This window comes from Poecile atricapillus, chromosome 7 (genome assembly GCF_030490865.1).
Source record: "Poecile atricapillus isolate bPoeAtr1 chromosome 7, bPoeAtr1.hap1, whole genome shotgun sequence".
Classification (NCBI taxonomy): domain Eukaryota; kingdom Metazoa; phylum Chordata; class Aves; order Passeriformes; family Paridae; genus Poecile; species Poecile atricapillus.
Window position 1 is genome coordinate 15,166,556 of NC_081255.1, and position 18,644 is coordinate 15,185,199.

The 18,644-nt window shown below is 40.6% G+C and overlaps 2 protein-coding genes across 4 annotated transcripts; one reads left to right on the forward strand and one right to left on the reverse strand.

Annotated features, from left to right (window-relative positions):
• Nucleotides 1-51: 51 nt before the first annotated feature.
• On the reverse strand, nucleotides 52-5,824 carry TRMT13 (tRNA methyltransferase 13 homolog). 2 transcript variants are annotated; one of them, XM_058843277.1, is made up of 12 exons: nucleotides 5,675-5,824; nucleotides 5,290-5,336; nucleotides 5,144-5,210; nucleotides 4,322-4,384; nucleotides 4,129-4,198; nucleotides 3,605-3,711; nucleotides 3,154-3,321; nucleotides 2,812-2,884; nucleotides 2,054-2,128; nucleotides 1,052-1,171; nucleotides 757-844; nucleotides 52-453 (listed from the first exon to the last, which is right to left on the reverse strand). In XM_058843277.1, exons 1-12 carry the CDS (start codon nucleotides 5,822-5,824, stop codon nucleotides 258-260), a joined length of 1,224 nt encoding a protein of 407 aa, XP_058699260.1. In that variant the 3' UTR covers nucleotides 52-257. The 2 variants fall into 2 exon arrangements, with proteins under 2 accessions (XP_058699260.1, XP_058699259.1); XM_058843276.1 differs by having other exon boundaries at nucleotides 757-1,171.
• Nucleotides 5,823-18,305, forward strand: SASS6 (SAS-6 centriolar assembly protein). 2 transcript variants are annotated; one of them, XM_058843274.1, is made up of 17 exons: nucleotides 5,823-5,923; nucleotides 6,926-6,986; nucleotides 8,576-8,655; nucleotides 9,877-9,981; nucleotides 10,280-10,451; nucleotides 11,377-11,454; nucleotides 12,422-12,541; nucleotides 12,630-12,821; nucleotides 13,025-13,219; nucleotides 13,565-13,654; nucleotides 13,741-13,920; nucleotides 14,542-14,623; nucleotides 14,995-15,104; nucleotides 15,932-16,054; nucleotides 16,366-16,454; nucleotides 16,907-16,998; nucleotides 17,071-18,305. In XM_058843274.1, exons 1-17 carry the CDS (start codon nucleotides 5,823-5,825, stop codon nucleotides 17,097-17,099), a joined length of 1,899 nt encoding a protein of 632 aa, XP_058699257.1. In that variant the 3' UTR covers nucleotides 17,100-18,305. The 2 variants fall into 2 exon arrangements, with proteins under 2 accessions (XP_058699257.1, XP_058699256.1); XM_058843273.1 differs by having other exon boundaries at nucleotides 17,091-18,305.
• Nucleotides 18,306-18,644: the final 339 nt, after the last annotated feature.

Below are 18,644 nucleotides of genomic sequence, written 5' to 3' on the forward strand. Positions count from 1 at the left end.
CAAGTACACTTCTTCACAGCAAAGAGGCTACAACAGGTTTCAAATATTCTTGGGAATTTTATTTTTCCACTGATGAGAACTGGTTTGCATATTTGTAATACCCAGTGAGACTGGAAAATATAAGACCTTTTCTTGGGTACAGGAAAGATGATAAAATGGGTTTTTTTGCTAAGAAGTGAATTAGCTTTTTTAAAAAAACCCAGATGAGTTTTATAGGGTTTATTTTTTTCCCCTACCAATTCCAAATCTATATCCTATCATATAGTTGGCTCTGGTATCAAAGAAGGATTTGGGACAGCTGTCAACAGGACATTCTCCAAGGACACAGCAGACTCTGTATAATACTGCAGTGCAGCCTTGTATCCTTGGTGTTGTAAATACTCAATCCGTCCGTGATCAATCAGCCGTTTGCAGAGGCAACCGATCTCCTTTCGCTCCTCAACACTCAGTATCCTAGTTCCAGAGAAAGGAGGGAAGGAAAGAACAGCTGTCAGAAAATAGTTTTGGTAATTAACATTAGTAGTTAAGCTTAGAAAAACTACCAAAATCTTTGTAAGTTCATTTCAGTCAGGCAAGCATTACTGTTGAAATATTTTGAAATGTATGTCCATGAAAATTGTATTTTTAAACTAAAATATTTCTGTAAGTTTAGTAATTAAATGTTCCTGCAAAATCAGCCCTTTTGAGGACCCAAAACAATTTAATTACATAGCTTTTCTGCTGGAGTTCATTTGCTAGGAAAAAAAATGTACATACCCTTGTAAAGTATCAGAACCACTCTCTGTCCTGCTGAGCGTTTCCTCATGTTCTTCTGTGTCATTAGTTTGATCTTCACTGCCTTCACCTGCAGAAGCTTTGCTTGTGGTTTCTTGCATGCCACAAGTGGCCCAACTACTCATTCTCTGAAAATAATGGAATTCCACTGGTCCCAGTCCCACTGATTTAAAGAAATCTCTGCCTACATAATGTGTCCAGTCACACTTGTGATGGCAACACAGAGCAATAACAATTCCAGCTACAGGCTTATGGTCTCCTGTGGTGCTTTCATTACCAGCAGATTTGTGAGGAGCCACCTCTGTCTGAGCAGCCCTGCAGCGTTTTGGTGCAGGCTCTTCATCTTCTCCATCACAGCAAGTGGTGTAACTTTCAACCAAGCATCTCAAAGCAAGATCTGGGAATGAACAAATACATCCCCCCACAATGAAAAATATACATAAATGCCATGCCATTATTATACAGGCTCTATCATGGTTGCAAATGTGCTTCCCACTAAGAAAAATAAAATTACACATCACAAACTAAGCCAAAAAGCAAGTTCAGTGATACCTAAAAATTATAAACATGCTTTGAAAACATGAAAACCCTAAATGTGGTTTCTCTGGAGCTTCTAAGAGCTTGTCCTCTGAAATACTTGTTCTGGAAAAGTGAATTTAAAATAGTTTGGTTAACAAATTGGCATATTGTTATGAGAATCTCCTCCCTGTAAAATGCACAAGTATTTGCTCTAAAAGTTTGATATCTAGGACACAATTTATTTAATATGCACATGTACTTCTTAAATGCTTAACTGTGTCATCTTTGTCATGCTACCTATAAAGGTGTCATATTTGAGATGTCTTTCTCAACATAGTAGCCATATAACATTAGAAAAACTGTGATAGTTTAAGGTTATCAGGACAGAAACACAAACATATTTGTATTTGGGATATGTAGTCAGACAATCAATGAAAATTTAGAAAGAAAATTGTTTCAAAGAGGCAACTGTGCTAAAAGAAGCGCTCTCAAATACATGACCCATGCCACCACATACTATTCTCTGTGCTAATCTATTAAAGCCAAGAAGGGCTTCACTCCTGCCTAAAGTGTCCTTATATCCATTATCCTTTTACTATTCCACTGGAGTCAATAGATATTTAGAATATCATTACTGTGTTCACCAACAAAGGTTTGGAGGGCAAGAACAGCTTAAAAGGACAGTTTGGAAGATCAGTCCATTCAGAGTGTAAGGTTTAATATCCTGCCTTTCTGCAGTACACACATCTGCAATTCCTACCTGTCGCAGCACCACACAAATGCTTCCCGATTCCTACCACTGGTAGTTTTTTCTTCTCCAAAATAGGTACCTTATCTGGAGGGAAAAAAAAACCATAATCAACAAACCCCAATCTAATCCACAACTACCCCAGCACCTCTGTTTTTTCTGGTTAATATAATTTCAGCACATATAGAAATAAATGTTTGCCACTACTAAAAATACAGTGATTGGCACATTCAGATATAAGCTATTCAAAGGAAGGAGTCTTTTGTTAAGAGAAATTAAAAGAACATGATGCTGTGGCTGGGAAGCACATTTAACCATTTCAGCCTTTCTATACTGCCTATGAAAGGTAAATATGACATTAATGCACCTTGTGCTGACAGGTGCTCCCACAATTCTACAGCATTGATGGTGCAACACTTACTTAATTCTACACATAAAACAAACAATGCAAACGTGCTTAATTCTGCAAGTGCTAAAAAGCCTTCAAAATGTATTTGTTTTGGTACTTCTCACCTGTAATGATGTCCTATAAGTAGAAAAGCAGAAAACTTTAAAACTCCATTTAAATTACATGTGTATATATATTCACACATATATATATACACACACGTGTATATACACACAGCATCAACATGTCCAAGGAACCAGGGAGAATAATCTGCAGAACCAAGTACATTTAAGCACGTTACACACAAACTGACTGGAACCCCAATTCAAAATTTAAGAATAAGCCTCTATTTCAGAATGACACAGGCCAAGAAGGAACTTACTTAAACATAAGTGCTGAATGTCTACTTGAAGCCTCTCAAATATAGAATCTCTCTTTTTGTGTTTTCCATCCACCTGTTTAAACGAAACAGGATTACATAGGGCTGGCCACTAATAATTATAATTTTGTTTCAGGTATTTATGTCAAGACTTTTTTCTTGTCGACATCTATGAATTTCCAACATTAAAAATTGGGATTTCTTAAAAATAAATTTGTCATTGGTGAAGTATGGAATGTATAACTTGTAAAATTCAAATTTATTGAGGATAAAAAATAAATACTAACAAATTCAATGGCAATGGTTTAAAAATTATACTTTACTCACGTAACAATATCCTCTTACCTTGAATCTTGTGGTTGCCCTTTCCACAAGCAAAAACAGAACACTTTCAACATTCTCTAAGGCAATATCAACCCAATGAGACAACTTTCCTCGCCCAGCTCCAAACTCGACAAAACACCTTCCTGGACCAAGTAAATGCAATTTTTCCATGTTACCTAAAATAGAAGCCTACAAACATCAAAAGATTATTTGTGAACCAAGAAAATATATACACTGTGTTTTGTAATGCCTTACAGAACAATTATTCCTTCACTGAACTGCAGAAAACTTTTTTAAGCCTTCCTTTCAGTGAGGGATTAGGGAAAAGATGACGTGTGTACAGAGGAAAGGGATTACATCTTATGTTTTACCATATCAGATTTCCTCTGCAGGAAGCAAAAGTCACTCAAATTTACAGCAGCACAATTCCATGTCCAAACCCTTCCATAGTTATTAGTAAGTCAGACCAAACCTGTTGTTTCAGGTGTTTGAAAGCAGATTCCCCATTCTTTGGGTCATTTAAGGCTTCTTGTAAAGCCTGGTGGGACAGTATTTGTTCCTTAAGATGAAGTTCCAGGCCTGGAGGCAAATGCATAACTTTTAGGTACAGCTTTCGAGTTTCCAATGGTTCCTAGTTTTTAACACACATTACAATGGTGACATGAGCTCAGTTTGTAGCACTAACCAAACAGTCTGCGGGGAGCATAACTCTATCATTGTATGTTTGTAACAGAGCTGTATTGTTATCTGTAGTGATAGCTGAGTGAGGAAAAAAAGAAAAACAAAAGGAACACAGGATTGGAGTTTTATCATTCTTTCAATCTAGATTACTTTTTGGAGTAAAATTCAGCTATTGGAGGTCTGCCTGATAATTATTTCACATGTGTTTTTTGGCATCTATCTCATATTTTTACAGGTATCTAACAACAAAAATAACAACGAAATAGTCAATTAAATTTAAAACATCTTATTTTTAGTATTTAGTATTAAGCTCACCATTACTTGCTTTTTTCAATTTGATAATTAAATTCTGTAGCTCTTCGATAGATAGAGAAGACAGAGGAACCTTTTTAAGGAAAAAGAAAGTGACACCAATAAATATGAGACCTTTGAAATTTTATGTATCTTTGTAGTCATAAATTGCAATGTGTAAAGTAAGGACTGAACCTAAACCAAATAATGTACTCACTTTTTTTTCTGGTATTTCTATTATGTCTTTTAAACCAGCATTAATATCTTGAACAAAGTAAACCTTTAAAAAAGCAAAAGCAAAAAAAATTGATTCAGTTAATTACCAGGAAGCAAACAGCTAAATTCTTTAGTGTTCTTATGGTAAGGTATGTAGCAATAGGAATCCACTGCAGAGTAAGATTTTCCAAGTAATTTTTTTCCTATAGTGTGATCCTGAATCCCAGCCAGAAATGACTCTTCTGACACAGTTTTACAAGATTGAACATGTTCGTAAGAGCTAAGTAGTTTGTGCTTACTCGACAGATTCCAGAGACCATGTTCAGGTGTCCTAGGGAATACTAAAGGTGCAATTCTAATAAGGCAGAAAGGCAGGCAATAAAGAAGCCATCCTCTGCTTTCTTGGAAGAGCTGTTTAAACACACGTCCTGTTGCCTCCCTCAGCAGCTGCCAGCCAAGCTTTCTGTGGCTCACTGCCAGCCTGAGTGGAGCAGGCAGTTGGCTGGAATACCCAGAGCCTAATGAATGGCATTGTGAGACCCTGGGTTCCCTGGGTGCACTTCGGAGAAAAATTAATTCATCATTTTTGTTGGTAACCAAGAACTGAAAAAGTGTACCGAATTACAGTGAGAAGGGGCAGAGAATACAAGGGGACTGGCATGTGAGTTGCATTTCAGCAAGTACTTATAGAGCTTCCAGCCTGCCTTACAGTAGTGCTTTGGTCGAGCTCACAGCTGCTTGTCAGCATAGAAAATTCTCTGCAGGGCTGTAATGTTTAAGATCTTAAATCCGAGAGAAAGTGCTGAAATTACACTGCACTTACGGGCTTTGGCTTCTCTCTTGAGTTACATTTTTTTAAATGTTTTTGTAGTTGGTCTTCATATACAGTGCTAAAAGCCAAATGGAAAGATAAGTAAGTATCAGTGTGAATACTGACAAAGAACGGGAAAAGCATTTACATATACTCACTGTTTCGGATCAAGAGGGCACGGAATTCTTTTTCTGTCATTTTGTTCCTAGTTTAGAAAAGTTTTAGAAAACACTTAAGCATGCATTCAGTGTTGTTTTAATGAAGCTGTTGAGGGGCATCAGCTTCATAAAACATCTGTTCAGAATAGGTGAGTTAACCGGAACGGAGAAACTGAGACAAGAACTTCATGCCTGACTGGATCCTAGAATAATAAACCCCTAACGCAAAGGCAGCGCTACTGTTGGGCTGAAGCGAGTGCCCGGCACAGAAAGGCTCCAGGGAAGGCACAGGCACTGCCTCTCCCACCCGCGCCGCCAGAGCGGGGCCACCCCGAGCCCGCCCGCCCTCCCGGCCTCCCTCCCGGCCGGAGAAGGGTCCCTGCACCTCCTCGTGCCCGTGCTCCCCGCAGAAGCGCCTGCCGGGCGCCGGGATCATCCTGCAGAAGCGCCCCTTCCTCAGCACGAAGTGCGCGCAGCGCCCCGGCTCCGGCTCCGGCGCCGCCATCGCCGCTCCCGGCGGCCCCCGCGCCGCCATGCTGCGGCCCCGCCCCGCGGGCGGGAGCAAGATGGCGGCGGAGCGGATCTTCGACCGGGCGCTGTGGGTGCGGGTGCGGGGCTGCGGCTGCGAGGAGCGGTGAGTGCGGGAGTCTCTCTGCGCTCCTCAGAGGGGCTGCGAGTCACAGGCTCTTTCCTCCTGGGTGCTATGAGGGCTGCTGGGCGGCGCTCTGCGGTGCTGCGCTTTGGGGCTGCCACGGGTACCCTCCGGATGAGGGAGGGACCGGGTCTGGCGAGGCCCGGGACAGCCGGCGAGGGCCGGGCGGTCCCCGTCGATGCCTCGCCAAGGGAATGAATCCGGCGGGGCGCCGGCAGCCGAGCTCGCTCGCGGTGGTTCGGCGGAAGCGACGGTGTGCCCGGGGCTGAGGCGACCCGAGGGCCGGGTGGCTGCCGAGCCCGCCCGGTGTTTGGCGTCTCCCGGGCCGCAGCGTTGCCCGCGGGCCCTCCCGCCTCTCTCCCGCCGCAGAGGCTCCTCAGCCGCGGCTCCTCCTCAGTGCCCTGCGGCCCAGGGACCCGGGTTTGAGCCACCTGTGCGAGGCTGCGCACGTCGGTGGCGTCTGGGGAAGCCCAGACATTCCGTATGTGAAGCGTGTCTTCAAAATAGAATTAATTTCGGCACTATGGGTCCTGTGTGGATTAGACCGTGTGTGCCCGACTCACCTGTGTGAGAGGGCGTGGAAAGGCTGATGTGTCTGTGTGTTGTAGTATATGTGACTTAGTACTCGACAAGAAATCATTGAAGACAGGATAGCGCTGTATAAAAGATTATCAGGAGCAACCGTTAATAAATTTCAACAGGCTGTTACAAAAGGTCTAGTTTCTGGACGAAGTTTCAGAACTTCTGCCTTGCCATTTAAGGTCTGGTGGATAGCAAGCAGCAAAAAAAGCAACTCTGACTTAGGAGCTGCAATGATTAAAACTCTTGTATCTTAGGTATAGTCATCGGTGGGAACTTTCTTAATGTTTTTGCCTAAATTTTTATTTTAGAAATGTCCTTGATTCGTGTAATGCAGCTGTGAGCACATGTTATTTGGAGAATGTTTTCTTGATTTATTAATTAGTTTCATCTTCTTGTACACAGGAGATTAAATATTCGAGTGAATATTGAACTACTGTCAATTTCTAATCCTGTTCATAAAAAGGTTTGTAAATTAATTATATCTTTGTCATTTATTAGGTATTACCTGAATTTCACTGTATAAAAGAATAAGTAGGACAAGCAAAATGGGATTTTAGTGTTTGCCATTTAACTTTACTTTTTTATACAATTTTTTTAGTAACTTCGTTGGTTTGGTATTGTGTTTTTCCACCCCTGCAGCCTGCTGTTCCCCTCCCCCCCAGCCTTTTTTAGCCCTCTGTTTTAGTTTGGCTGTTGATGGGTCTTAGCAAGCTTGCATATTAGAAGTATTTTGACATGCTTAGGGAAACATGAAAGCTTTAAGAGTACCTGTAGATCAAGGTACTAAATTGGGAGTAAAAAAAATCTTTCTCAGGGAAAATAGCTTTGAGACCACAACTGGAGATTTTGTAATCTCTTCTATGTCTGATCTGTCACCAAAGTCTTCATCCCCCAGCATGATGTTAAGATTGGTCATGGGTTGGTTATGGTGATGTTGGGTAAAGATTTGTTTGTAAAGGAATACGGCAGTATTTGGTCAGATTCTGCTGCTGGTGGCAGTGATACTGGTACTTCTCTCTGAGCAGAAGCAGTTCAGTTAGAAGTGTGTGCTGAGCCTGTGTCAGGAGAGGCTTGGAAATGCTGCTGAGTCTGTCAGGGAGTGAGCAGTCTAAAGAGAGAACTTCCAGTGCTTGATCAGCTAATGGGACATCAGACCAAGCAGGCATTTTAATCCTGCTCATCAGTCCACCCAGCTGGCTTGGGGTAGCATTAATTTTAACTGTCTGTGTGTGTCCAGCTGAGTTCTGTTGGTGTTACTGGCACCTGAATTACTGAAACAAGATTCAGTTGTGTCTGTACAGTGCTGTGTCACACCTCATTACCCTGGAACAGCTGACACGTTTCTGCTTTACTTTTGTACCTCTGCTAGGGAGTATCCTCGCCACAGGGGCAAGCCTTGTTAGAGGGAGCAGCTGCCTGTGCCTAATGTACCACATAACTCCATCCTTGGAATTCAAGGCTTAGTGCTTATGGAGAAGGCAGTTTTTCCATAACACTCTCTAGACCCCCAGTAAACAGAGGAGTGCCTATTTAAAAGCTAAGCAACATAATGCTGTAGTTTGGGATTACGGGATTCAGTTGCATCCAGTCTGCGGAGTTCTGTATTAAAGTGTATAAAATCAGCTGGTGGTTTCATAAACTGTAGGAGCAATGTGCTCTGAAAGTCTCCAGTTATGGGAGTGAGGTATTAGTAAACCATGATAGTGGGCTGCTAGTGCTATACCTCTTTCATGTGGGGGTAAAAATTGCAAATAGCCTTTTTTTTTCTGAAAAATGAAGGGCATACACTGAATTTCAAAAACTTTGCTGCTCAAAGTTTAAGATTTTGAGTTGGTTTGTTTTTGTGAAAGAGTTTTCCTTGTTTTCCTGCTGTAATATTTGAAGTTGTGTTAAATGGTATTGTACACATTCTGAATAAGTTGCCACAATTCTGTTGTATTTTTGACTAGACAGTAAAAACATTCAATGCTGTTTGCAATGCTGGTTTAAATATTTGAAGACTCTTGGGTAGCTTATAGTATTTTAATCATATTTAAATGTACATCTTTTCAGGACTTAGCTGTTCGATTGACTGATGATACTGATCCTTTTTTCCTTTATAACCTTGTCATATCAGAGGAAGATTTTCAAAGGTAAGTGAAATTACAGTATTTTCGCTGTGAAACATTTCTAAATGGCAAAAAGGACAAGAGAATGTTTTTAGCTTAGAGTGATCTGTGTTAGAGTTCAGGTTTTGGCAGTTTTCTGTTGTGGGGTTTTGTCAATATTGTTCTCTGACCAGTGGGTGAAACAGCCAGGTTCAGGAGGGTGACCAGCTCAGGTTACACAGAGGAATGTTGAGATCCCAATGTTAAGTTCCCTGCAGGGAGACAGTGCCACAGTTCGTATTACTGCTGGTATCTTCTGTTTATCCTAACTGCTTCTTACAGACTAGTGTGTGTGTGAGAGAGAGAGTGAACTAGTTCAGGAAATAATTACAAGAAGAAAGTCTGTTTGCATGGGCATGGTTTTACAAACCTGAGCCTGTATCTCAGGGGTTTCCTGTGTGATTGTACTGTTAGGTCTCATTTACTTGCTCAGAATTTGAGCAAATCATCAAATTTGGATTCCAGGCATGAACAGATGAAGAGTTCTTTTTTCTGTTTTCTTTGGTTTTTTATTTATTCTATCTTTTGCTTTGTTTTGTTGTGTTTTTTTTTGTTTGAGGTTTTGGCGGGGGTGGTGGGAGGAGTGGCTTTGGTGTTGTTTTTAGAAAGGGAGGTGTGATCAGTGTGTGGATCAAAAGGCAAAAGCAAAGCAGTGTTTGCAAGAGAGTGTTCTGTTGCATGGAGGCAGAGCTTTGTGTGTGCACTGTGGGATGTTTCTGCTGTGTCTGTGGAGAAGGGAGGCAGAGGAATGGACCAGTAGGGGACAGAGGTAATGGCTGAGGCTCTACTCCTTGTCTTGTGCTTGTTCCCTGTGCCATCACTGCTCAGCACTGTCCTGTGAGGGTGATGCCTGCTCAATTTGTTACACCACAGCAACTTCTGGTTTTCAATTAGTGCAGCCTGTGTTTGCAAGAGCTCTTGTGATGAGAAGTATCCTCTGGGGATTATTATCCAAGATGTGCTCTAGGATGATCCTGCTGAAGCAGGGAGGTTGGACCAGCTGACCCACTGTGGTTCCTTCCAGCCTGACCACTTCTGTGATTTTGTGAAATGTGGACACACTTCTGATTGAAAGTAACATGCTAGTAAACTTTAAGGACACGATCAGAACTGGTTCTTTCTACTAGTGTCAATAAAATATTTTATAGGAAGTAAGTTACAGTTCTCTATATCGTTAATATTTTTTTTCCCTGTCTGTTCCTATAGTTTGAAATCCCAGCAGGGTCTCTTGGTAGACTTCTCTGCTTTCCCACAGAAATTTATAGATCTGCTTCAGCAATGCATTCAGGAGCAGAACAAAGATATCCCAAGGTAGGTCACAAGTGTATGCCACATTACTCTGTGTGTACCTGTTGAATTCTTAAAGTGCTTGTCAGCCATTCAGATTGAGAAGAGTCAGAAGAAAAGGATAATCTGACCTGCCCTGACCTGAATATAAGCTGGCGGATGTAACTGACAAAACCTGAGAATTCTTTTCCGAGCAAAAACTGGACAGCCTTTTACTGCACATATAAAAATACATTTTAATGGGAAATAGCTTAGGATCTACACGCAGTTTCAGGAAAAAACCCAACATGCTAAACATTTGATTTTCTTGGTTTTTCCCTAGGTTTTTGCTGCAGTTAGTTTCTTCAGCACCTGCTCTGGATCACACACCTGTCTCTTTAAATGTAGTGGAGACCAACCCTTTCAAACACCTTACCCATCTCTCTCTAAAATTCCTGCCAGGAACTGATGCAGAAATAAAGAAGTTTTTAGCCAACTGTTTGAAATGCCTTAAGGTAAAATGAAAGTTTATCATAACTGCAACTAAGCCTTGATGCTATATGTACTTAAGCATTTTTTTCAGTCTGAATATTTCAGAAGTCTGTACCAAGTTGTACTCTCTGGTTTATTTTTCCTTTTAGCCCAAACGTGTCGTCGCATGCAGCTACTTGGGTGCATGTTGTAAAATCTGAATTGTTACTGTCACCCTGGCAATGAAAATGCTTTCTGTATGTTCAGGCAGGCAGTGCCATTTCAAGTGGCAGGAATGGAGGTGTTTTACACACAGTGCATGGTGGTGTGCAGCTGCTGCACTTCCCTGCTCACAGCCTGTGCTGGTGGCCAGAGCAGCTGCAGGACTTAGTGGAACCTCTCAGTCTCTGTTCTGCACTGGCTGTAGGAAAGCACAGGCTGCTCGTAGTTGTCAGGCTTGGTGGGCTTCAAAAGACTAACAGCTATAAATAGCAAATTAAATTGGCATGTTGATGCAGTTTGGTGGCATGCTAGATTTGATTTCATGAGAAATTAAAGGACTTGTAGTTCAACTGTTTGTCTCAGTTTCATAGCCTGGGATTTGTCTCTCTTACTATGCTGTCATGTTTCTAGGCACCTAATAAGCCATTTTAATAACATAGATTTAGAGTATTTCAGTTGATCCCTTGTTTAGGTAACTCCTTTGTAAACAAGTCTTGTAAATAAGATACTATTTCCTTGTAGAAATTTGGTAAGAATTTAATTTGGGTTTTTACATTGTGGGCTAATGCCTTTTCTTTTGAATTTGCTAATTATATCTTATTCAGTATGACACTTATTTAACAAGGTGATCTTTTCACAAATACAGTGAGTATATGGTGTTAGGCAGGCTGTGCTGGTTAAATGGGAGTTAAATGCTACTTGTATTTTGGGAGCTAAAGATTTGACTTGATGTCAATTTGTACATAGGAGGATAAAATGATGTTGGAAGAAAGGCTTAAAAAAACTGAAGAGGATCTTACCAGACAACTGAGCTACACTCAACAGGTAACATAAATTTTGAACATTTGTGTGTTGCGCTTTTTTTGATTTATGGAAGATGTCCCTTTTTGTAGGCTGGTTAGTTAGCCACTACATAACCAAGATAATTGACTTGAGACTGACTGAAGAGAGTAGTCTACTACTGTGGCTTTTCTAGAGCGTGAGTAAAGCCTGCAGCTGAAGAATTAAATTAAGTTCTTGTAGTATTCAAGCAGGATTTTACTTTATTTTGTGCAGAGGTCTATGTATGCACATACAAATTGAAGACTAAATATATGGTCATGTGAAGATAAATGATAAATATACTTCATATATTCCATGAATTGTTGGAAATCCTTTTTCTAAAACCAATTGTGAAACTATGGTAAATAAACTGGAAGTCTTGGATTTTAATTACTCCTTTTTTGATTTTTTTGCAGTCAGCATAGTAAACACTTATGTATTTTAAGAGAATGATTTGGGTCAGATTCTGCAATTATCAAGGTGACTTTTTGGAATGCAACAGAACAAATGCATTAAAACTGTTAAGAATTGGTTTTGGAATGGAATATTTGTTTGCCTTATGTCTGCAACTTCAGTTTGAGTTACTGGAATGTGTTTGCTAAATTGGAATGCAGAATTACAAATCAAAAAGAGGGAAAGATGCTGCTGAAGAACTTTTTTTTTTTTTTTTCCACCTAGTAGAGTGCTTTGTGTGTTACAAGGGTAGGGAGCATCAGCAGGCTGTTTTTCACTCTTAAATAGTGATTGGAAAAAAATGCCATTGGAAATTAAGATAATTTTATCCATAGCATTAGAACAGGGTTCTTTAGCTTCTCAGTGCCTTACTTTTCCTGGTCACAGAATTAACGTATTTCAGCATCTGGTGCTGAAATAAGTCCATGTTCTTATAGTAAGTAACAGTAAAGATCACTTAGTACTGGCTGAAATGCTTACATTTTTAAACTCTGGATGCTTTGTCAAACTTAAACAGAGCTTGTCAGAGAAGAGCCGGGAACTTGACAAACTGAAAAATGAATGGACATCCTACACTACAGCTCTGAGCAACAAACACTCACAGGAGCTGACAAGTGAGAAGGAAAGAGCTCTCCAGGTACAATGGTTGGAAAGAATGAGCAGGATTCTTGTATGGGAATAGTCAGATATATTGAATAACTGCTTCATTTTGTTGCTTCTCACAGGCACAAACTCAGTACCAACAACAGCACGAACAACAGAAGAAGGAATTGGAAAATTTGCATCAGAAAAGTGTTCAGCAGTTGCAGAACAGGCTCTCAGAACTCGAGGTCATCAATAAAGACCTAACAGAGAGGAGATACAAAGGAGACTCCACAGTCAGAGAACTGAAAGCGAAGCTTTCTGGATTAGAAGATGTATGGCTTCCCAGTACCCAAAATCAAGCTTACTACTGTTAAAGCATTAACAGTGCCTGCTTGGGCACGTCAGGAAATGCAGCTTATTAAGTTCATTTAGTTTGTCTTTATTCCATATTGTGCTTGCTATTTAAATAGGTCTTTTTAAGTTACTGTTATGGGTTTTCTTAAAAAATAAAATTCAATTCCTTCCCAATATTTAGGAATGTCAAAGAGCAAAGCAGGAGGTGCTATCCCTGCGCCGGGAGAACACAACTCTGGATGCTGAATGTCATGAAAAAGAGAAACTCATTAATCAGCTGCAGACACGAGTTGCTGTCTTGGAACAAGAGATCAAAGACAAAGATCAGCTCGTCACCAGAACAAAAGAAGTCTTAGATGCAACACAGGAGCAAAAGGTTCCTTCATGAATTTTTTTCATCCTTCCTAATTGTGGTTTCCATACAGTAGCTGCTGACCAGTTTTTATGAATACAGCCAGTCGGCTTTCAAATGTAGTTAAGATTCTAAATTATGGCATCAAAAGTATATTGGGTTCAGATTTAATGTTGTGATGCTGGAGTAATAGTTTTTGGTAATTTTGGTAGGAAAAAAACCCAATTAATACAGGTTCTGTAAAATTTGAGTGAAAAGCACCGGCTGGTTCCTTGTAAGGATAGTTCTCAAAGAATTATGAACAGTCTACTTGAAATCATAAACAATGTGTATCACAGCCTTATTATATTTTGTAACATTCTGTTCAAGGTGATACTGGAAGAGAGTACAGAGGAAAAACAAAGGCATATTGAAAAACTAGAGACAACAATTAAGTCACTGTCAGCTGAACTCCTTAAGGTTTGTTTGAACATGGCACTTCCCTTGTGCAACATCTTCCTTATTCTGTTTGTTTTTGTAATATATGATTTGGGGTTTTTTAACAGGCTAATGAAATTATCAAGAAGTTACAAGGAGATTTGAAAACTCTAATGAGTAAATTAAAATTGAAAAATACAGTAACAATTCAGCAAGAAAAACTATTGGCAGAAAAAGAAGAGAAACTTCAAAAAGAGCAGAGGGAATCGCAGGAGATGGGACAATCCCTTCAAATGAAAGAGCAAGAGGTATTGATGGGTTAACCTTGTGTGCTGGAAATGCTGTTGTATGGACTTTGTTGGGCTTTGTAGGGTTTAACTTGGCTACAGCAATAGGGGTTAAATCTTTCCATGCAATCGAATATACTCTTTTGGTTATTTAACGTGTTTATTTAAATGTGTCATCAACTTTCAGGTTTTTTAATGTTAACCTGATTTGTAAAAGCCATCCATTTATGTGGAAGGCAACCAGAATTGTTTCAAGAGAACAAAGCAATGTAATGGATGAATCAGCACCCTTCAGAAGGCACATTCATGTGTAAGTTGGTAAAGGGAGTAAGAACAGGAGCAGAGTGAACCTTTTGCTTCCATTCCATTAAGCAGGACATTCTCCTGTTTAGAGTCCTTGCACTATTTAATCATAGAAAAATAAAGGTCAGAAAGGATTCTGGCTGTTACCTTGTCAAAATCCTAGCTGAAAGCAGGGCTTCCTTTAAAAGAATTACCATGTTGCTTTTGTAACAAACCGAGTTCAAACCTCTTTAATTTTAGAGTAACTTAATAAATGCTTTTTTTGTTGTTGTTTGTAGCTGGTAGAACACTAATAGTAAAACACTGCTGATGGTTTTACAATTATTATGGGAATTACAGGTTTGCAAGCTACAAGAACAGCTAGAAAGTACAATACAAAAACTTGAAGAAAGTAAGCAGTTACTGAAAACCAATGAAAATGGTAGGTTTATACAGTTTGATTTGTCTCTCTGTAAAAATGACCCAGTGATCTCACTACTACTGAAACTGATAGAAGCAGCGTTTGGGGTTTTTGTGAAGAGCTGCCGTTATGTCATGTATGGGAAACGAGCCTCTGGCTGTTGTGGGCATGCAACAGCCAAGAGCTGCACAGGGGGAAGCCTTTCCTTGGGGATGTGGGATGGGTGCTCAGAGGCCTGGAGGGGGGCAGGAAGCTTCAACAAATGGCTTTGCATGGGACTAGGGAGGAGAAATACCCAGTGAGCTGCTACTTTTTGTGAGGATGGGCTACTGGCCATTTCAAACAGCTGGTTAGAGAGCAAATGGACTTGAGCTTTTTCTTCCTCTCTGCAGTTATCTCGTGGCTGAACAGACAGCTGAGTGAAGTTCAGATGGCAAAGAAGCTGGACACTCCTGCCAGTGCCCATGCTGGTGGGAGGGCTGCTGTTTCACCTCTTGGCATGGTAAAGTAGAGGTGTAGTTAACAGGCCCGGTGAGGTGGGCATCAGTTGCTAAAACACAGGGCCTTCAAAGGAAATAAAACCAATCTGCTTTCATCTTCTGGCCTTACAGTTCTGGGTGGGTGTGGTTTGGCATTCTTTGTTTGCTGAATTTTCAATAACATAAAACCCTGATGGGTGCTTCTTGATATGCTGGGCCTTGTAGGTGAGAATCTAAGGTCTTGCTTACATAAAATACATAAAGCAATACAGAATTAGCTTGGAGAAGATGAAGTGCATAATGAAGGCAAAAAAAGAAGGCATTTTTGTGTTGAGAGGTTAACTTACTAATCCTCTTTGTAATGGTTATAACCCAAAGTGTACTGTTTGAATACTCTAACTAGTGATTTTTAGAAACAGGAAAGTCAGGGGCTAAGGAATGCTGCCTGCAGTCATTGTTGAATACCGTAACTTGCTGCTTCTCACCCTGTGTTGTACAGGACAACAGGAATTGATGAGCTGCTGGTTCACAGTGGAAGGGCATGTTCATACCAAGAGGTCTCTGGACTTGTAGCTGGATACATTACTTTAATCAATGACAGTGTGTAGCTTATTACTAGCTAAGAGTGCTCACCTCATCAAAGTTTTTTAAAGTTAAGTTTTCCTTAAGGGTGCAGGTCTTGGAAAAGTGATGTTTTCTTCCCATCAGGAAGACTTGGATAAGTGTTGGCTTTGTAATGGCAAATAGTTGTTAATTTTGCAGTTTTTAATCTCTACAATTACTTAAAATACTGTATTTAAAACACAATAAAATATTGTGTTTCTCATTTATGGATGTGTTTCTTTTACAGCCTGACCGACCATCCTTTCACAGCTCAGGAGTCAGTCATGCCATTTCTCCTCTCTATGCCTTCCAGAACTATCTGGAACCGACACAAAGCAAAAATGGGAATTCCCAATGTCCAGTACCAAAGGCAAGCACTTGGACTTTTTTGTTTGATTAAGAATGTGACAGTATAAAATATCAAAGCACCATGTTTTGGCTATTTCTCAAAGTGCATAAATATTTACTGTATTTACTCTTAGGGTCCCTGCTTTGAGCATTATGCCTGTTATTCATAGCTATTGCTTGTCTTCAGGCTGTGTGTTCTCGCAGGCTTTGCTGCACAGCAGGGCTAGTGAGGTGTAGAAACAGGAATCCCTGGGATTTGGCTCTGAATGCCCTTGGGGGAGGGGACTGTCAGATCTGGAGTAACTCTTGACCTGCAGCTCTTTGTCTCTGCAGGCTCAGTTGAACTCACAGCTTTCAAAACTGAGTCGATGTTCCGATGCTCACACAGTGTCTGCAGCTGGTCACACAGCAAACAAGGAGAAGTGAGTGCCTGCTACTGCAATTTAATATTTTTATTATTTCATTTAAAAAGCCCTTTGTCATCTTGGTGTGTTTGGAACTGACTAACGGTTCTAGTATGAGCCTTGTTCTGTGATCTGCCTTTCTTCATTACCATGCTAATCAATTTTGTGTTGGTTTGTTGAAACCAAAGGAAGAGCTGTGCTTGCAGGAGTGGGCCCCAAGGAACAACAGTTCAGTATTGCTCCTGCTGACAGATCAAAGCCATCAGGTGCTGGGTCACTGAAAAAATTAGTTCTAGGCTGTACTTAACCTGCTCAGGGATGGTTTAACTTTACATGGTAAAGGTCATAGAAATGCAGTAGTTGCACTTTTAGTGAAGGTTTTCCCAAGCAAGTCTGTAGCTGCCCTCTTTGTTATGCACTGATGACAAGCTGCATTTGCTTTAAATTTTAATTTGCCTTTCTGTTTCTAGTGGTGATCAGCTGGGGTTGGAATTGAAGTATTTCAAGAAAAAAGATGACAGCATTCCTTTGCGAGGGCTTAGTCAAAACACACTTAACTCGGGTAAGTATGAAACAGAGCAAGGCCTTATTTGAAATGTACTTGAAGGGCAATGACAGCCATGGTGCAATGCAGTGTCCTGTGCTGTTCTGCAGAGTACCTGAGACCGTACGTGCCAGCCAAAGCCCAGGCGTCCCCAAAAGCTGCTGGAACACCAGTCTCAGCCTATTTTCCTGGATCATAGATAGGCTTCTTACAGTAAGAGTCCTCTTTAAACCATTGGGGGGACTTTTGACTGTCCTGCAATGGTCTGTTAGTAAAGTATCAGTGTGAACTGACAGAATTTTATGAGCCAGTTTTCTTTGAGGAAGGGATCCTGACTGACTTGGATGATGTTTCATGATGCTTGAGCCTAAGGAGAAGATAAAGCCTTAAGGAGCCTTAGTAGGAACAACACTGACTGCACCAGGGCTGCACACAATTTTCTTAGTCTATTGTTGACCTGTAAATCCTCCTAAAAACTCATCAAAATGCTTTGACTGTTTTATGCCAGGTGAAATGTACATTCCCTGAGTGAGAAAAATTTCCTGAATTTCTGTTTCTTGACTCCTGTCAGAGAAAGGATGAGGTGAAGGGAAAGCAGAGGAGAACTACACGCTGCTGTCCATTTTAGTAATGGTCAAGCTCATATGGGGGCATGACTGCCTCACTAACCTTCCCTTACAGTTTGGTTTTAAAAACTTGCTTAATTTTGGAACAAGCTTATTTGAATTTGCATATAGACTTACAAATAATCTCATACTAAAAATGCTTAATTATTTCACTGAAGGTATAAAATTAAAATTGAAAATTCTTAGGGAAACCAAGACTAATTTTTCTGTTAATCTCTCACTATTACAGTCCACAGGCCACCATGCATAAAACATTAAAAGGTGAAGTAGCTGAATAGTTAACTGTTGACAAGTATCAACACCTAAAACTTTATTTTTATAAATCATACTTCATAACTGTAAGACTATACAGAAATTTCAGATACTCTTACATCTGTGCAGCTTGTTGTACTGTCTGGGTTCAGATGCTAGGATCATGTAACAACTCCTTCTGTGCCATCTTGGTGTTCCCTGCAGAAGGAGCATGCATGGACTCCTGCCAGGCAAAGTACCCTTATAATGACTATTCCTTACTTTTGGTAAGGATATTTCATTGCTTTTACCTTAGTTGCTCAAGTACACCCACAGGATTGTACATTTCAGTGGTTTTGCTGTGTGAAAGGTGTAAATTTGTTTATAAATTAGCACCATGTTAATGTATAGTACCTGGTTTTGTCATGTGTATGTTTTAATGGAAATATTAAATGGTTTTTATCAAAAGCTCTGCTTAGTTAATGTTTCAGGAGTACAAACCAACATCTCCATTGTAGTGAAATTCCCAGCTGAGGTAAGCAGCAGCACAGCTCTATTTTCGTTACTTTTTTCTGCAGTTTTCTGTGTCACTCATTGTTTCCTGGGCGTGCAGTGCCCCAGGCCCAGCCCTGTAGAGCTCCTCTCTCCAGCCATCCTTCGGTGTCAGTGCCTGAGGGGCTGTGTTCATCTCGCCCTGCAGAGGAGCTGCTGTCACAGGAGTGTGGCAGCACCTCCCAGGCTACCTAAATAAAAACCAACCCCAGTGCTGTGGGCCTGGCCCTGGCCAGGCTGGCTGTGTGCAGCTGG

Coding starts and splice junctions, on each gene's coding strand:
- TRMT13 (XM_058843276.1), bottom strand. CDS start 5,824: ATGGCGGCGCGGGGGCCGCCGGGAGCGGCGATGGCGGCGCCGGAGCCG. Junction 5,211..5,289: donor TGCCCTCTTGATCCGAAACA/GTGAGTATATGT, acceptor TTTGGCTTTTAG/CACTGTATATGAAGACCAAC. Junction 2,885..3,153: donor GGGCAACCACAAGATTCAAG/GTAAGAGGATAT, acceptor TCGTTTAAACAG/GTGGATGGAAAACACAAAAA.
- SASS6 (XM_058843273.1), top strand. CDS start 5,823: ATGCTGCGGCCCCGCCCCGCGGGCGGGAGCAAGATGGCGGCGGAGCGG. Junction 8,656..9,876: donor TCAGAGGAAGATTTTCAAAG/GTAAGTGAAATT, acceptor CTGTTCCTATAG/TTTGAAATCCCAGCAGGGTC. Junction 11,455..12,421: donor AACTGAGCTACACTCAACAG/GTAACATAAATT, acceptor AAACTTAAACAG/AGCTTGTCAGAGAAGAGCCG.